General features: G+C 36.5%; 1 protein-coding gene across 2 annotated transcripts in view; it reads left to right on the top strand.

Annotated features, from left to right (window-relative positions):
• LOC6050340 (maternal protein pumilio) overlaps positions 1-20,454 on the top strand; it is a 236,149-nt gene that overhangs the window by 200,002 nt on the left and 15,693 nt on the right. For both annotated transcript variants that reach the window (XM_038262706.1, XM_038262705.1), the window contains exons 11-12: positions 4,445-4,828; positions 11,791-12,010. In XM_038262706.1, coding sequence (XP_038118634.1) covers positions 4,445-4,828; positions 11,791-12,010 — 604 coding nt within the window. The remainder of the gene's footprint in view (positions 1-4,444; positions 4,829-11,790; positions 12,011-20,454) is intronic.

Here is a 20,454-nt window from a genome sequence, read left to right as displayed (position 1 = left end):
GTTAAACAGAAAAAATTCCGATTTGTTTATTTCACCCTGAAAATTTTTGTAAAATATTTAAAATAAAAATTAAAGTGTGATTTTACCCCTAAAGGCTAGTCTGCAGATCGGAAGAAAAGGGGTCAAGAAACAGCTTTACGAACAGAAGAACAAAGGAGAGGGAGCAATTTCTTGGGGCTTTTCTTCACCCTCTCTGACTTGCTTGAGCTGCCGCTGCTGCCCATTTGATTTTTTTCTTGACCGGTTCCTTCCGAAGTGCGTATACCGCTTAAAGATGTGTGACATCTGTTCCAGCATAAAATCACAACATAAAATGTTCACCGTACTAATTAACTTTCATGATTAAAACATTCGTGATATTTTTTTCACGTGGGTATTTCAAATCCGGATTGAATTTTAAAATTTGATTCCATGATCAGAACAATTTTTAAATGTGACATTCCGGTCGCTAATGTTTTTTTTCCAAATTTTAATCATTCTTTCTTCTAAATTAAAGACATTTACTGCACAGAAAAAAATCTGATGGTAAACACAAAAAAATAGTTGCTACCGACGGGATTTAAACCCAGCACCAATAGTACGGACTGACGCCTTAGCCCGCTCGGCCATCAGACAAATGAGCAATTCTCCATCAAAACCGGAAATGGATTTTATTTGTATTTTTTGATTTGGCTCAAACTTTGTGGGGGCCTTCCCTATGGCCATATATGCTATTTTGTGTCATTGGTTCACCCATACAAGTCTCCATACAATTTTGGCAGCTGTCCATACAAAAATGGTATGTAAATACTCAAACAGCTGTAACTTTTGAGTGAGTTTTCTGATCAATTTGGTGTCTTCGGCAAAGTTGTAGGTATTGTTGAGGACTTTTGAGAAAAAATAAAAAAAAATTTATCAACTTTTTTTCACTAAAACTCAATTTCCCAAAATACGTATTTTTTTATTTTCGAGATTTTTTATATGTTTTAGGGGACAAAAATCCGCAACTTTTGAGCCATAGAGAAAAATGGTCAAAAAATCTGCCGCCGAGTTATGAATTTTTGAAAAAATAGTGATTTTTGGAAAAAATCGAAGTTTTATGCAAAAACAAGTTTGACATTATTTTTTAATGCAAAATTGAATTTGCAATCGAAAAGTACTACTATCTCACCAAACAGCCCACCATTTTCTAATGACGGTATCTCAGCAATTAATGGTCCAATTTTCAATGTTAATACATGAAACATTCGTGAAATTTTCCGATCTTTTCGAAAAAAATATTTTGAAATTTTTTAAATCAAGACTAACATTTTAAAAGGGCCAAACATTGAATATTACGCCCATTTAAAATGCTAGTCTTAGTTTAAAAATTTCGAAAAGATCGAATAATTTCACGAATGTTTCATGTATTAACATTGAAAATCGGACCATTAGTTGCGGGACCATCCATAAACCACGTAGACACTTTTTTGGGAATCTCGAACCCCCCCCCCCCCTTCGTGGACAATTGTCCATATAAAAAAATCTTTTTGTATGGAGCGTGGACAATCGCCATACCCCCTAAAGTGTCCACGTGGTTTATGGATGGTCCCTGCTGAGATATCGTCATCAGAAAATGGTGTGTTTTTTTGGTGAGATTTTGAAAACTTCAATTTTCGTGTTTCTTTTTCTTAAAGCGGCTCTATCTCAGCAACCCGAGGTCCAATCTTCAATGTCTCTTAGACAATTTAATAGAATTTTTTTTAAACTTTTCAAAATTTTTTTTTTTAGAAATTGTCACTAATGGTCACCAGGAACATCCTGGAAGGAGCGTCACTAGTCCTGTTAGATCATACTTGATCAAGACAGTATAGCTCTGGTTCCTTGCAAGTGTCCTATTTTCTTACCTCCACGTTGGCTTGGTTTTCATGATGACCTAGCTGGTGGCCTGTGGAAACGGATCGTAAACCTTTGACCACCGCGGGTCAGAGTCGAGACGGCTAAAAGAAAGGGGCGCGACAATGTGGGAAAGGGAAGTAATTTGTGATTGTAGACGGTATTGTTTTGATTCGCAGTATGTTGAGTCAACTGCTGTGGATGTACCTGAAACATCACACAACGGGGTTTCTCTTCTCTTCATTCTCAGCTACCACCTATCTTCTGTTTATTTTGTTTCACTGATTTTCTAACGCGGCTTCTGTTTACTATCCTCTATTTGATTTCGATTTTACTCATTTGATTCTCTTATTTCTCAACGCTTTTTCACTCTATTTTATCAATTTTGTTTATCATGTGCCTTTTCTTTATTTATCTATTTGAATAATTTTTCATCTGCCCTATAAATTGCCCTCAATACAATCTAAGCTTGTTTGTTACTTCTATTTATTAATTATTGTTAATTTCTTTATCTACTTCATTAATTACAATCTTTCTTTTACTATTGATTCTTCAAATAGTATATTTCTTTCACTGTCCATTGTTTTCAATCTTCACCCTTTTCTTCAAACAAATGAGGTTCGAGCCCTTACTCAATTTTTGGAGTGATCAAAGAATTAACACAAATATTACTATTGTACTTTTGAAAAACTTTTATAAAATGCTTAGGACCAAAAATTGTAACAAAACACCGCGACAAAAGAAATAGCAACATAAAAACACGACTCAACACTAGGAAAGATTTCAGGAGAAAACAAAACACAGTAAAATAACAACTAGTTTTTGAATTCAAACTAAAAATATAACAGTTTTTGCTTTAATGAAAGTTGTTAGGCACACTTTAAATGGTTAGGCGCTTATACTTACATCAAACCCTACTTAATGTACCACCCCCGGCCGAGTTAAAATGCGTAACCGGAAAAGAAGGTGTGCATGCCTGGCACGAACACTCAAAGCGTGTTCTAGCGTGCTGCTCGTACTGACTCAGAGCAAGGGTGAGATGTAGGTGTAAGGGCAGTGCGTGTTCGTCGGGAACCTGGTGCATAAGATCGGTCAAGGCCCGTTCTTACACTGAAAATTGCGAATTGCGAAATTGTCACTAATGGTCACTATTTTTAAAAATTGAAAAACTGCAAATATTTCGCTAAAATCAAACTTTCGGTGGCTATATCTTGAAAACGGAGCCCTTTATCAAAAAATCTGTAAAGTACTTTTCGATTGCAAATTCAATTTAGCATTAAAAAATTATGTCAAACTTGTTTTTGCATGAAACTTCGATTTTTTCCAAAAATCACTATTTTTTCAAAAATTCATAACTCGGTGGCAGATTTTTTGACCATGTTTCTCTATGGCTCAAAAGTTGCGGATTTTTGTCCCCTAAAACATATCAAAAAATCTCGAAAAGCAAAAAATACGTATTTTGGGAAATTGAGTTTTAGTAAAAAAAAAGTTGATAAAAAAATCTGCATTTTTTTTCCGTGTACCTATTTGTTTCTCAAAAGTCCTCAACAATACCTACAACGTTGCCGAAGACACCAAATTCACTCAAAAGTTACAGCTGTTTGAATATTTACATACAAATGGTATGTATGGACAGCTGCAAAAATGGTATGAAGACTTGTATGGGTGAACCAATGACGCAAAATAGCCCCCACAAAGTTTGAGTTAAATCAAAAAATACAAAAAATAAAAATGGTCGAAATCGGCCGATTTCGTAGAGAGTTGCTCAAATGTAGAATTGATTGGATACACGCATATATGAGCTTGACATTTCGGTCAAGTACGTTTTCCATATTGATTGGCTACATATTTCAGGGTGTAATATTACATAGAATTTCATTAAATAATGCAAAATTAATTTTACATCCGGGCCTTTTACACGCAGCTGGATTACTACTTTTTTGCTGTGTAGGTTGACTTAGTATAAAGAAAAATAAACTTTTCATTTTCTGCCCTCATATTTTACCATACTGGAAATGTAAACATTCCATAGAACTGTGATCCATTAGGTTTCTTGAACCAAAAAAAAAACGTCATTTTTTTAGTTGTTGTCAGTAAACGCTTCAGTTCCATCAATGTATTATAGATCTGAACGCGTTCCACTCGACAGAATCGATTTTTAGTGCTTTCCCTACCAGTAGATACAATTTTAAATTTTGTATATGAATGCTACGGAATCATGTTGAGCAACCATGCGCACCTCTTTATTTTTACTATCTTATGGAAATTTTCACTTTTATTTTATTTATTGGAGTATGTTCAGGGAGCCCAAATCTATTGTAGCTTGACGCAATTGAAGCGTGAGTTGTGAAATGTTGTAATTTTGAATCCCCTCACAAAAACATGTGTTCAACTTTAAATCATTTTTGTTGCGCATATTCTGAGCACAGGTCAAATTCTATCATTTTATCATATTTTTCGTACGGAGCAAATTGGTCCATATTTATTCAAGAGAATGCATTCCAGGTGCTGAATACTAATGCCGTTTGTTCCAGGAAGCTCCCCATGTGAAATTCAAAACTAACATCTTTTTTTCTCCTCCCTTCTCCAGCAACTATTCAGATCGAACCCGGGCCTGCCAGCGGCCAGCTCGGCCGTACCGGGCGCCCCCAACGGCCAGCCGCTGCCCCAGTCGGCGCTCTCGCTTTCGGCCCAGCAGCAGCAGTTCCTGGCCCAGCACAATGCGGCCGCTCAGCAGTACGCAGCGGCGGCGCAACAGGCCGCCCAGCAGCAGCAACCGTACGTCATCAACCCGGGCCAGGACCCGTCGCCGTACATGGGCGCGCTCATCACGGCCGGCGTCCCGCAGTACTACGGCGTGGCGCCGGCCCCGTGGGGCGTCTATCCCGCCAACCTGATCCCCCAGCAGCCCCAGTCACAGCCCCGGAGGCCACTAACGCCGTCGCAGCAGGGCGCCGAAAATCAGCCCTACCAGGTGGGTGTTCCGAAGGGACCATTTATACCAATTAGGCAGTTTTAGTAGTCACGTCGTGTAGCGCGTTCCAACCCAGGTGGCTCCAGGTCCTAGTAGAGGTCATTTGATTTTAAACGGTTTCGATGCTCCACGTTTACACAAAATAAATAAAATAATCGCATTTACGCGATGTCAGCGTTGTCCTGGAACCATCCTCGTTCACTTATATTGCGATATTTACTCGCGCTCTCTAAGCTTCATGCATTATTCCGCCGAGCCCAAATCACTCACTTGATAAAGTCGAAGCTAGCTTCTATAGAGTTGTGTAAAGTGTATATTTGTACAGAAAAAGGGTTCGAACCGCTCTGCCCCCCAGAAGGCCGAGCCTCTTCAATCCCCCCACGAGTTGTTCCCACCAGCGGGTTATTCCCATGGTGCCAATTTCCGGCAGCAGCAACAGCAGAAAAAAAGGAAAGGGTGTAGTGCGATCCTGTTTTGCAATTCCCATGAATTAGTTAGCAATAGAAGGTTCTCGTCCTGCCTCGTAACTGAATCCTTTGGTGGAAAACAGTAACCAACATTTACCAACCCCCACTCACCGTTGATTCAATTCATTAAAAGCGAGCCCGGGAAATGAACGGGTAAGCGATTGCATTTGATGTTGCATCGATGCGCGCCTGGATTAAATGGTGATTAAACATTAAAACGCGCGCGCTACTAACGGTAATTGTGCTTAATCATTCGCACGCTGGCTGGCAGAGGGCAAACAAATTTGGATAAGAGGACGAAGCAGGAGGAGGGCCATTATTTTTACGTTCATTATTAAACAACTGAACGGGTTTCATTTACATTTGATACGCTGGTGCTAATTGGTATTGACCAGTTTATTCATGCTTTTTCAAATCAAAACGCTTTCACAAAATTATGACTAAAATAATTAAATTCAATTCAAATTCAAACCTTGTAACGTGTCCAGTTGGCATAATAACTACACACAATGCAAACGACCTGATAATCCTCAGCAAAGAGTCCTGACACCGTCGGTGAGGGGGAGGAGGAAATTCATGTTTAATAATTGCATCACGGGATTACGTCCAGAGCGATTTCCATCAAAGGGCAGTCAAAGGGTGTTGTTTATGTCACAAACGATGTTACAGGGGAAGTACGGTTTACGACAAATTGAGAGTTGATTGGATCGGACTCTAGTCCAGAAAGCATTGAATGTTTGTTTTGTTTTCTTTTTTCTGGTGGGAATTAATTATAGTTAAAGGTAACACATTTGTTCTAATTTCAAATCTGTGATTTTTTTTTGTTTATGTCTCTTCCTTGAGAAAAATTCCTTAGGATTCGGATAAAAATAAATTATAAGATTCAGATTCAGTTCAACCATTACGTCCATACCAAATCGCCTTCAACGAATCATCTCTGCGGTTAACTTTACATAGTAGGCCTGGCCGCGATTTCGTTTGTGATGTTTCGTTGCAGTCTAAATGTTCTTAATGGCAAATCTTTGAGCTTAAAAAGCGCTAAAATTTCAGTAAATTTAAGTTTGGAAGTTTGGCTAGTTTATGTGACTTTGTTTTTGAAATTCAATAGTCAACTGTCGTTGTGGTTTATGATATTATTTTCTATATTTTTGGATTTTGTGTAATATTCTATTCAAATCCTATTCATTTTTTACCATTTTACAGAAGTTGCTTTACCATTTTACAGAAGTTGCTCAAATAATCCTTAACTCAAAAATTTAAAAGCTTCGATTTTTTTAAAAGCAGATTTTGCTTTTTTTTATTTTCGGTTCTTGAACTTCACGTCTGTGTTTGGAAAGTGCAATTACATTGGTTGCGCCAATGATGCATTCCAGGTACTTTTAAAAATATTCTACTTTGCAAGGTGTGGTCAAAATGGTTCATATAAGTTTTTTTTCCATATTTTTTCGAATTTGATAGATAAACGTTTGAGATGGATAAGAATGGCCTTGTGTCTTAAAAACTACTTAAAAATGTCGTTAAGACTAATTTTAAAGCGGTGACCTTTTAAAATTGTTAAAAAAAATATATTTTGAGGCACTATTTCTCATCACACTATGGCCCTGCGTCACTTGACGTTTTACCTATTTTCGTCGAAGGCTGACGAAAACCGAGCGGGAAGCGAAGGCAAATAAAGAACAACGGTTTACCGCCAACACCACCAGCAACGTGTGTAAGGTTGAACCAGTGCTGCCAGAAGACTTTCTCTGGTAACGCTACTTTTTGCTAGGTGCAAAAACACAACAGAAAAAAATGTAGGCTGGTAATAGAAATTGCGTGGACAACAAGGCATTCTCGTCAGACGAGAATAGACTTTCATTACATTTTTTATTAAATGCTTGTAAACGAAATAGCATAGCTTTAAAAAAGTCAAATTAAACAGAAATGTACACAAAAAGTTGCTCTACTGGCTGGTGTACTTGGTTTAAGTTGATATTAAGGAAACCCCCGGATAATCGAGCATCACTCTGAATATATTTCGCATATTCGGTGGTTAAAAACTAAAATCGTCCAAAAATTATGTCAGACAGTTATGCGTAAAACGGCAGTTTACACTACAAAAATATGAAAAATTCGAAGGATGTAAATTTAGATAAAATTAATCTTTAAAAAACTAATGCAACGCATATTTCAATAACTGTACAAAAGTTGTACACAAATGTAAAAGATGAATGGAGAATCACCTAATGTTGGCATAACAACACTTTTACGTTCAGCTTCGAAAAGGCGTTTTCAACTAAATCAAGTGAGTTTCCATGAATAGTCTTGCAAAAGAAACGTCATTTAAATATTGTTCAAATAGTGAAATTTGACGAATTGCATGAAAATAGAATCGAATCCTCAACCAGCTAAATCTGTTTGCTGCAAAAAACTTTCAATGTGAAACTTTTTCCACCCAAGTTGTTGCTGACGACGCTCGCTCGCTCGCGTTCATTAAACTGCAATAGTTTTTGCGCATCAAATTAGCTGTTTTTTTACGAGCGTAAACCTCGAAAACTCCTCCTCAAAGCTCGCAAAACTTTCTGCCGTATGCTAATTAAATGCAAACTAATTCATATAAGCAGCAACAATTTTATGCTACGCGTGCAGTGCAAAATTTCACACCTCTTCCTGTACCATCAAAACACACACACACTCAGGTGAAGTGTCGCGTGTTATTACTGCACAACTTTTGAAGGGTGCTGCCAATAACTGGGCTGTGACGTGGCGGTACCTTTCACCAAACACCGGTTATAGCTGGTGCGGTACAAGTTTTGGCATGAAATTGCCCTTCCAATTAGCACGGCACGGACCCATGCACGCACGACCGCGCAGCAACAGGTCGCCCGTTCCCGTGACAGAACCATCGGTTTGGGTCAAAGTTTGGCGTCGTCGCTGGCAGGGTTGCCAGTGTTGCCAAATTAGCTTTGAGTGCACCATTGCCACACGTCGTACGAATGGTTGAAAATTGTAATCTCGTGTTCAAGAAAGTGAGTCAAGCGAGCACAGCCCTGACAAGAAATGGTTCCGGCGAACCATATGTGCACGACGTGTTCAACAACCTGTGCTGATGGTGGTCGTGCAATGACCGCCGCCACGGTACATCACCCCAAAACGTGTGCACTACTTGCAGAACTACTGTGGCAACATTAGCCCCATCCAGCTTTATGGCGGTTGTAACGTGACCTGGTAAGGACCCCCAGCAGCAGCAAGGTTACACGACCGTGTGCGACTCTTGACTCGTGGTCTGGATTCCTGGAGAATGCCTCCACAGTGCCAGTAGCAGTACGTGTGCGGAACATGGGGCATCAGTGACCGCTTAATGTTTACGGCTGGTTGTATGCTGCGCATTGGAGGAGAAGCTCGCGATGGATGGTGGTTGAGATCGGGATGCCCCCACAACGAGTGCAGTGTGGCGTGGTTGAGGAGGTTAATTACTGTTAAATTAATTCTTCCTGCGGGTACTTGAGGCCGCGGCACGACGACGGTTTGTAGACTGTGGTGGGCATTACGCTTGCCCGGGAGATCAGCTGTTGTGCGCCGGAGTAGAATGTTTGTTTACTGTTCTATTGTACTAGAAATTACACTGAAATAGGACAGGTTTTCTTTCCAATGCAAAGTGCTTGAAGTTTGTGGATTTAGTTTTTTTATGTATAAACCTGTCAGTTGTCACTAGTGTTGCACACAGATTTAAAAAAAATAAAAGGTTGAAAATTTGGTTGGTTGAAAATTACCTCTTTTTTGAGTAATTTTACAAAAAAAATTGTAAAGATTTTTGATAAACAATTTGTTGGTTTGTTTTGGATGGGAACGACACAAACTTTGTAAAGTATTTGCAACTGCCTTAAATTATTCTTAAATTTTCAGCATTCTAAATTTTAAATACAGTCCAGACTTGATTATCCGAAGTTTGGATTATCCGAAGGTTTGTATGAAACTTCGGATAATCGATTCACGAAAACAAATGTTTCGTTTTTTTTTTTTTTTTCTTAGTTTTAACATCAAATTTGAGTTCGGCGACCCCATTTTAGTAAAATAAAATGGTGGCTTTTAAAATTTTCAGGTAAATTTGCTCAATATTTCATCACTGCCATTTTGCCGCCATCTTGGATTTAAACATTCTAGATCACAATTGTTAAGAGGTTACTTAAATTCGACAATGAAAATTAAAAAAAAACGATAAAAATATTTTTTCGTGGTCGCATTATCGGAAGATTAGATTATCCGAAGTGATTTTTTTCCTGGGCCTTCAGATAATCGAGTCTGTACTGTATTTAAAAACTGTTAAATTCTTGTATTGCAATTTTTTCAAATTCTTAATTCTAAAATAGAAAAAAAAACATGAAATTTTGAATTCTGAGCAGTTCTCTACGGAATTGGTCTTTTTTCTTTAATTTTAATTGATGATGTATGAAAATTCAAAAATCTGTATCTTTTGAAGGAATTTTTTGATCGATTTAGTGTCTTCGGCAAAGTTGTAGGTATGGATACGGACTACAATGGGAAAAAAATAATACAAGGTAAACAAAAAATTGGGTGATTTTTTGATTAACTTTTTGTCACTAAAACTTGATTTGCAAAAAAAAAACACTATTTTTATGTGTTTTAAAGGATATCAAATGCCAACTTTTCAGAAATTTCCAGGTTATGCAAAAAATCTTTGATCGAGTTATGAATTTTTTAATCAATACTGATTTTTTCAATAAATCGAAAAATTGGTCGCAAAAACTTCATTTTTCAATGTAAAATCAAATTTGCAATCAAAAAGTACTTCAGTGTAATTTTGATAATGTGCACCGTTTTCAAGTTATAGCCACTTTTATTCGATTTATTGAAAAAAAATCACATTTTTTTTTACCTTGCATCATTTTTTTTCAGTGAAGACACCAAATCGATCAAAAAATTCTTTCAAAAGATACAGATTTTTGAATTTTTTCATATCATTTTTGTATGGACAGCTGCCAAATTTGTATGGAAAATTATATGGACAAACTAATTGGGTGATTTGAATATTCGAGAATTTGAAAATTATAAGATTGAATGTTTATCATAAAAATCATAATTTGAAAAAAAAATATGATATAAAAAATATTTCTAAATTTGAAGTACTCACAACATTTTTTTTAAACTTTGATATTTTTCAATTGACCAATGTTAGATTCACTTCGAGTCTTGGTTGTTACAGGAAAGGATTTTTTTTCTAACTCCTCAGATTCCAAATTTGTGACACTCTCTTAGAGGACTGTCCTCTCTGTGTTACATGTTCTGACTAACAGTGTCAACCTTCACTATTTAATATTTTATCGAACGTCTTGTTGTAATGTTAATAACATTAAGGGTAGTTTACAATAATTTTAAACATTTACATGCTCTGTTTATGGAAATGTAAATGAGCTATAATGTAAGAAAGGCAAAACGTGTAATAATGTACAGTGTTGTTCAATTCAATATTAGTGTTTTGAAAAACATTGCTACAAAAGTAAATTTAACAAAAATTCTAATCTGTAGGGCATAATAACATTTTTAACCTTGCCTAGTAAAAATATATCGCACTTGTCTAGTGCGTAACACACACACACACACACACACACACACACACACACACACACACACGTTCAAAGCGTGGCATTCACGCCATGAAAGCTATCAGTATAATTGCCATTTTATGCAACAACCACACAAAATTAATACGAAAGTAAAAACACAAACATACACCTACCCGTACGTACCCCCTTAACTTTCCAGCGCTTCGATGGCCGCGCACGAGCCATACGAGTGCAAGTGCATCCTCGCGCAAGTGCCACGCCGCAAACCGTGACAGAATAAGTATTCTTTAATTGCTAGATAAAAATGCAACCACTATTGCTGCTGCTGCTCCTCCAAACCCACTTTCCAGCGATTTAACACACAAATCATTTAAGCTCCCCTCCGGTACGGTAGACGAACCTATTATCGTCTGCTGATCGGAGGAATAGGGCCGAACCTCAGTGGTTTACCAACTCTTAACTATCCGGGCTGGAAGTTTGCGCTTCTTGGTCACGTGTAACCGGCGGAACCAATAAACTTCTGGCGGGCGCCGGTAATGACCCGAAACACTCGATGTGTGCCTTCTCTCACACAGCAGTTGTGTAATTCTGTACATTGTATTGCAAAAAGCTAGTAAATAAGAATCTTTCTCTCTTTAACACTGCCCGTTACTCACTCGAAACTCATTAAATGTCCTTTATTTTAAATTATTCACTAAGCAATTCTAGACGTTAAGGTGCTGTACATAATGTCAATAATGCCCTAATGTATGTTTGTATATTATTTTCTCTCTCTTTTTCTCGTTTCTCGTTCATTCGACTATATATCACACCACCAACACACGAACTCAATCATGCTAAACCCAAATCGATATAAAAAAAAAACTAAAAAAACAACACCTGTTCAACAACAACATCATCAACGACGACGAACAAACAACAACAACAACAGGTGATATCGGCGTTCTACGACCAGAGCGGCTCGCTCGTGATGGGACCCCGCACCGGTACGCCGATGCGGCTGGTCAGCCCAGCGCCACCGGTGCTGGTTCCGCCGGGCGCGGGCGGTCCGCGGGCACCCCAGGCACCGCCCACGATCTATCCGCCGCAGCCCCAGACGGCCCAGCAAAGCATGTACTCGGCCCAGAACGGATCCGGTGTCGGAGTCGGAGGTAAATCGAACTCTTTTTTTTTATTCACCTTCTTGAGGCATCCCTAATTTCGGCCTTGTGTACCATAAAAAAAAATCTACTAACGTCTAAAGGGTGCAACCTCGATAGTTTGACAAATCTGTATGAAACGACACTATTTGCTTCGCTCTTTTGTCACTGTCAAACTATCGAGGTTTCACTGTTTTAAAAAATAACCTGCAAATAGATCGAAATAGGTACATTTACCCCCAAAATTGAACAAAGTTTACACCCGATTGGGTAATTCGGTTGGGCGCGACAAACAGGGTGGATCAAAGGATGCCATGAGCTGTGTTGCCTTTTTTTCGTCTGTTTGTTTCGAAACGTTGGTCACCGCCACCCACCGGTGGGCCAATCTGGCAATCAACGGTTCGATTCATCAGGCGACTCTCCCTGAGGGGTAAAAAGTGGCACCATGAGAAAAAAAAACTCTTGGCACTTCTGAGAACATATCAGCTGCTGGGATATGGTCATTTGGTGGACATTTTTTTTACTTACTTTCTTTTTTGGATTTGCAAATTGATAAAATTATTTGCTGATTGGTCGCCAATTACGGTGTGCGATAAAACAAAAAGTGAAAAGCAGATCAATGGGAGTTATGCTGTAAAATTGACTTATTTTAATTATTGTTTCATATTCTGTTTCAATTCTAGAGTTTTTTTTAATGGTCCTATAATTTTTTGTGGAATTTTACTACCAGGTTCGATAACGATTCAATTGTGTATACTTCAATATATTCACTTACGCATCTTTTTTTTTGTTTTGTTTTTGTTTAAACAACTTGTAAAACTACAATCTTCTAACAATTCTTTGTATTTATTGTAAATTTTTGTCTAGATTCAAATATAATTCTTCAGCACTCAAATTTTTCAGCTCTTTTTGTTAATGATAAGTAGGGCATTATATCACTATAGAATGACAGGAAGAGTCAGTATTTTGTAAACGGAATTGCGGAAAGTTGTATTTTTTGACATTGTTTTTGACACTGACACAGTTTTTGGTTTTTGAGTTGATGAAATACAAATGCTTTGAAACTTTTTCAAAACACTTTTTTCGTTAAATTACGATAATGTCTCATGTTTATATATTAAAGTTTTTGTAATTTTCTGCTCTACAACTTTGTAGAATACAGTTACATTCTAAACTCTTAAATTCTTTAACAATCAAGCAACAAAATCGGAAGAATTTTTGAAACCATTTTTGTTTTTTTTTTCGATGAAAAATTAGTTTTTTTTTTAAATTCTGAGTACATCATCAAATCGAGTGTCCAATTATACATAAATGTCCCTTTGACACCAATTTTCCAAACCATCAGCAATTCAGGCTACAAATTATTGGAAAACACGTCTTTAGGGAGCGTTTTACTATTACGTAACGCAAAAAAAAAGATTTTTGGACCCTCTACCTCCTCGTCACAAAATGTCCATATAAATTGTAACATTTTTGTAACACAGCTGCCGAACACACCTCCCCTCAACTTGGTTACGTAATAAAAGAACGCTCCCTTATATATTTTGTTCAATTTGTTGGCCAAAATTAAATAGAAATTAGGGTGACAAGAACAACTATCATTACTTGGTTTGTGAAATTTTGAATTGTGATATTTTGTTGAGTATGGATATGTTGTGGAAAGTTACTGCAATGTTTAAGAAATGTATTGTAGTTCATTCTAAAGATGCTCCACCTAAAGTATACAGGTTGAGTGAATTTGACAATGGTGGTTACTGGAGATTATTTGTATTGATTGATAGAGATAGTTATCATTTTCATAGTGTTTTAAGCATTCTTTTGAATCAGTCAAAGGAACGTTTTGATTTGGTATCTGATCGTTTAGTTCTTCCTGTAACTGTTTTGTGTAATTCAAATAATATTATTAGTCATTCAGATGTTGGTTTGGATCAATTGTATTTTGCAGCTTGCTTTGAAAATAATGTAAATTTGCGTATGAAGAAAATGAATATGGATGGAAATTTTATGTTTTGGGCATTGATTGACCAGTTGAATAGATTTGGTTATTCCTTTGATTTTAATTTAGATTTTATTTTTGAGTTGAGGAGCAACATTGCGGATTTTATGTATTTAAAGTATTTAAAGTATTTAAAGTATTTGAAGTATTTAAAGTATTTAAAGTATTTAAAGTATTTAAAGTATTTAAAGTATTTAAAGTATTTAAAGTATTTGAAGTATTTAATTTTTTTTGAGTATTTAAGGTATTTAAAGTATTTAACTTGTGAGGAATATTGAGCTTAGTTTGCTATTCATCTACATTGAATATTTCTTATTCCTGATTTTCTGTTCTTCTTTTGCAATCCCTATCATCTGTCTCTTTTTTGTCATTGTGAGGGGATCATCGATCCATCCGCATCGACATACTATCTTTTCATTTTTCTGCCTTTCTACATATTTTTCACTGTCTTTTTCACACTTACTACCAGTCTTTGTGAGGGGATACTGAGCTCGATTTGCTCTCCATCCGCATTGACCTTTTCTCATCTATGATTTTCCTTTTCATCAGTAGTTAGAATCAAAGCCGGGGATTGGGAGGGAGCATCAGGGCAGTGGACAGTATGCTGTAATGGCGGAGACTGGATGTGTATAGTGGAAGACCAGAACTACGTCACAAGGGGAAAATGGTTTAGTAATTGTACAATTCTTAAGGATTGTCTAATTACTACATCTATTGACCTCTGTCAGTCTCCAGCTGTCTGCCGCGCCCTTTTAGGCCCCCAACAGGGTGCGAGCCCTGTTTTTCAGCTTTGTCAGACTTTTTTCGGAGTTATTGGAGGTTATTGTCGGAAGGAGATTCTCTTCCCCTGAGGACACCGTGAGTGATTTTGCTTGTTCGCGTCCAACCACCCCCTTTTGGCCCTTCATACGGCAGTAATTTGAAGATGCTCCCTTTAAGTCTGAGCCACTGTAATTCTAGGCAACCGCTACATAGGTCATCCTTGTGGCCCTGTTGGTTATCAAATCAAATCAAATCAAATCAAAATCAAATTAGGGTGACAAGAAAAAATCTAGCGATTTTTTTGAAAGGGTCCTATAAGTCATTGTGTTTCATATGTTTACCTTTTAGAAAAAAATGAAAACGCGATTCTTCTATGGGAAAATTTGCTAAAAGGAATGGGGAAAGGCCAAACATTAAAAATTCCACTAAAAGGTGGCATTACATGTGTCAGATCGTTATCAAATGTGAGATTCTTTTGTAAAATTTTATGACAAACAACTTTGTCGAAGATCGCAAAGCGATCCGAGCTAGCCCTGACACGTTATTGGCAATTTAAAGAAGACGTTTTTGTTTGAGTAGTTTTTTTTCTCAACTTTCATGATCAATAGCGACTAAACTTTTACCAACTTTGCAAAAAAAAAATCACAGTTACTTATTTTGAGTTCGATTTTTTTATTGTCACCCTAATGGAAACCTGAATGGGTTCGACATTGTTCCCAAACTGAAATCTAACTTGACAAAATTGATTGGAGCTTTGATGTCTTCGGAACAAATGATCTGAATTTAAAGGGACATTTTTTGGTATGGTGAGCATTAGGGTTGCCAAATTTTTAGGGTGTTTCAGATTTGGTTTTTCCTTGTGATGACAAGCTAGCGTTTCAATATCTTTACTAAAGTTGTAGGGAACGCTATTCTGAGGGCTTTTGTTAATTTGATTTGGTTAACCGCGGTGAATTTTCTTGAAATAATTCGAACTGTCAAAAATCCACCAAAGCATCTACCACATTATCGCACAAAAATCTGTGGTAGAAAAATATCCACCGGTAGATGCTTTGGTGGATTTTTGACAGTTCGAATTATTTCAAGAAAATCCACCGCGGTTAACCAAATCAAATTAACAAAAGCCCAGCTTTATCTTCTTACGGAATGATTTTAGATCCAATTTCGTCGTTTAGGTTAGGGTGACTCAAAACAAACATAGTTTTTATTGATCAATTTAGTCTTGCGCCGTAGCGTTTTGTTTTGATTTGTTTTGGTGAGCTCCAACAATGTCTACAAGACACCAACTCGCTGCAATGAGAGCCTGAATCGATAAATTCAAAAAACTCATTTTTCAAGTGACACCCTAACGTAAAGCTCAAAAAGGTTCTTCAAAAATTCTCGTTTGAAGATAGAGCTTTGATGTCTTCAGCAAACTTGCTCAGAATAGCGGTCGCCACAACTTTTCTCAAGACAACAAATCGCTTTCTCGTCATCCAACAAAAATATCTAAAAAAAATCTCGCTTTGAGATAATCCTCGCTAAAGTTTATTTGTTTATTGGGTTTATTGTTTGTTTTTGTTTGATTCGACTACAAAAATGCTCTAAAGTGATATGAGAAAATGTTATCCAAGATGGCGGGCAATATGGTGGCGATAAACTAATGAGATTATTCATTTGGTAATGCGATACAAGCCACCAACCACTTAAACTTGACTATTATGGGAGGATTCTCGAATGCAATTTCAAAGATAAGAAAAATGTAATGTTTCAATTATGCGATGTTTGGCTGAAGAACTTCGGATAAATGAGACTTGAGTGTTTGGACTGTGTACAAAATTTCAACAATTAGAATTATACGAAGAAAATTACTCAAATTTCAACCAATTACCTTGCCTTGCTTGTGACATCAATCAATGTTTTTGATTAGCCTCGTCACTTTCTCGCTTCATTATTACCGATTGTCACTACCTAATCGTCTCAAACTGTTACTCTCTCGCCATTCGGCAGCAGACGAAATTGTACGATACCGTACGATTTTTTGTGCATTGCAATTATAAATTTCGCTTATAATCGGCAATTCCATATCTCCATTGTGGTTCGGCTTGGCCTCGACGAAGTAAGAAAAAAAATTCAAGCAAAACTAGATCATGCACAATTTGCAGGAAAATTAGCTGGCGATGAATTACTCCGGAGACAGCATCCAATCACCAGCCGCAGTCAGTCAGGCAGTGCTGCCAGTCAAGATGGAAGATACGAATCGCTCTCGATCTCCAGCCACGGCCGTCGTCTTCTTCGGTGGAAGTGCAAAAATCAACCCGCACGGGGAAGGAGGAGGAGACGCCATCGTCGAGCTGTGTATGTGTTCCAGTTTCTCCGATTTTTATTCCGCACAAAACTGCACAAGTGATGATGAAGATCGTTTGGCATCACAAAGAAAGCATGTGAGCATCGACGAAAAAAAAAAAGAAGTTAAATGCAACGACGAGGCCACTTTCTCCAACACCCTTCGAGCGTCAAGTGTGCAGTTCCAGACATAAATGGTGCATCGGCAGCAAAACTTTGGCTGGGACCGGGACAAGGGGGGCAACAACCACACATTCAAGTAATCAAGTAATTGATGCCCTCAATACCAGCACCACCTTCTCTAACGCGTTGACCGACGGACGTCGACTGTCAGCCAGAGCAGGTCTCAGGACCGAGGTCGATGAATCTACATGATGGTGCCGCCGTCACTGACGGACTGGGTGCAGTGGTTGAATGTGGACTCGGTTTGATGGATGACCATGGCCGCATCTCAATGCCCTCATCCCCAGCAGCACTCACATGAAATTCGCTCAGCTCTGATGTGTGTTGTCCAGTGTTTGGATTGGTATGACTCTAATTGAGATGAAAGTCACCTTATCACAGAGATTACTGTAACAGATGATTGATAATCGTCGTCTATCTAATCTGCAAAATGAACACAGTAAAACAAATCATGGTAATATTATATCTCGGAATGAGTACATCTTTTATGTCGGAAAAATGTATAATATTACCTGTGAAAATGTGTAATTTTACCACTTTTCTGGTGTAATGTCACGTTATCAGTCTAAATCGAGGTAAAATTACATAATAAAAGAAGGAATATTCAACCTTCCAAATTTACACATTTATTTTACTTTGGAGGAGACAAGTAAACAAAACACGAAATGACAAGACAGCAAAAAAAAAATTGGAAGGTTGAATATTCCTAGGGCGTCCAATTTTCCCGGGTTTTGAATTTTCCGGGAAACGGGAAAAATATTTTTTTAATCCCGAAAATTCCAGGGATCCCGGGAAATTTTTAAAGTTGTCATAAAATCTATGTTTTCATAATATTTGATATGTTTCAAGCTTAAAATCATAGAATAAGCAGAACAATATTAATTAGTGACAATCTACACTTCAATCTAAACAAGGACGACCGTTTTGAAATAGATTAAAAGAAATTAAAAATTGTTTTTTTATCCTCTGTTGTGCTTTGGATTTTAAATGAACTTAAATTTTTAATTCAAATGTGATTCAAATTAAATAAGTGTTTTAAATGAATATATTTCTTTTATATATTTTTTATATGACATGACTACAAAAGCTCGAAAATTTTCTTTGAAAATGTCTAAAAAAACAATAAGCGACAACAAATAAAATGATTCCACCCAATGTTAAATTTTAGATAAGTTTTGAATTTCTTGTTTTATATAAAACATATTTTACAAATTATTTTTATGTTACTACCGCCAACTGATGAAAATCAGGACTACAGTCTGAATAGGTACAGAAGATTTTAGAGGAATATAATTGGAAATCGAATACTAGGAATTATAATGATCTGTTCCTGTTTGAACCGAAGTCATTATGCAACAATGGCTTCAATAGCTGTCTTAATTCGTTACATTTGTCCTGATTTGCCCCAGATTTTGCCGGAATTTGATGAAAAATAATTTAACAGGATATTTTTTTTAAATTTAATATCCTAAATATAAGTAAATATAATACTCTTATTTTGATTTTTTTGAGATTTTAATGCTTTGAAATTCGTATCGCTTACTATGTATTCAACTGTTCATCTATTTCCACAACCAAATCTGAATTTTCAGACCAAAATTTGTATTTTTTTTTGCAATTCCCGAGCAGACGAAAATAACTTGGGAATAACAATTTTTGATGTTTGAAAATACTAGGCCAATAACATTTTATGTTATTTATAACAAGTTTTGTTATTCGCCGTTATGATTTTTTTGTTATTGGATTGTTATTGTAATAACACACTAACATCATGTTTAGTTATTCTTCGAACAAATCTATGTTATTATTTTTTGTTATTTTAACAACTAATTCGATCATCACTTTCTGTTATTTTAACAGTATTTGTTATTGAATTTAGTTATTACCGTCTGTTCGGGTTTCGGGATTTCCCGGGACAAATTACAAAAAAATCCCGGGATTCGGGAATTCCCGGTTTTAGAAAAATCCCGGGATTTTTGTCCTTGGAATTCCCGGGATGGACGCATTAAATATTCCTTGTGTAATTTGACCTCAATTAAGACTGAAAAAGTGACATTACATAAGAAAAAAAAGGTAAAATAACACATTTTTAGAGGTAAAATTACACATTTTTTGGCGAAAAAATGTACCCATTCCCAGATGTAATATTACCATGATTTTTGCCTTTCTTACTAAAGAAAGGTATAGGTTTTTACTGTGCTGGTCAGGGTGAAGGTGTTGATGAATTGATTGACAAGAAAAATTGAAAATTTTATAAAATCTTGGGATACTCCCTGGTCCGATTCTTAAGATAAGATAAGATAAGAAATTGTGCCAATTCTGAGCCAAAACGCCATTTTAAGTTTTCATGCGACTTTTTGAAATGTTAAGCTAGATTTTTAAAACTTCTTACTATTTTTCCCAAAAAGCCAATCTCATCACCTTTCTTTTGCGTCTAAGACAGCTAAAATCGGATGAAATTACGCGGAGATATAATTTTTCGAAAAAAGAGGTTTTTTTTCGAAAAATTACGAAAATTGCCTTTTTTAACCACCCTAGCACGATGTAGGTCACCGTTATGGCCAAACAAAAAAATACGGGTCTAATAATTTTGAAAAAGGAACCCCCAGAAAATTTTTGAGCCCGATCGGAGAACTTTTTTTCGGTTTAGGCCAGGGGTGCTCAAAGTTTTTGAATGCCGGGCCAAATTTGAAGCTCACACGAGCGTACGAGCCAAATGTAAAAATTCTTTGAATGAAAACAAAATATTTCATTTCATTATATAAACCGAAAAATACATTTACCTTGGATTTTTTTTTCTTCGAAAATTCAGGTATTTTTTGTTTTTTTTTTTTGTCGTTTAAATATTAGATAGAAAAAAAAATTCCAGCAGTTTTGTTCAGAAAAGCTTCCAATCAAATGGTTCAAAATTATTAACCAAATACAGAATTTTTGTAGCAAATGTTATCAAATGCCGTGGTCTGGTCCAGTTCGAGGGGTGAATGAACATTTTGTGGCTGGAAACACCAATATTTTCACAAGGATAAAGAAATTGAAAAAAAAAAAATTAATTCACTTGTATTTTCAACATTTTTTTTATTTTAAAATGTCCTATGCAAAATTATGTATTATTTTAAAATAAAAAACAATTGCAATGATAAATCGTTGCAAAAGGATGTTTCAACAATTATTCCTCCAATTCCAATAAAAT

This window comes from Culex quinquefasciatus, chromosome 3, assembly GCF_015732765.1.
Source record: "Culex quinquefasciatus strain JHB chromosome 3, VPISU_Cqui_1.0_pri_paternal, whole genome shotgun sequence".
NCBI lineage: Eukaryota > Metazoa > Arthropoda > Insecta > Diptera > Culicidae > Culex > Culex quinquefasciatus.
This window is presented reverse-complemented; position numbering and strand designations above follow the sequence as displayed.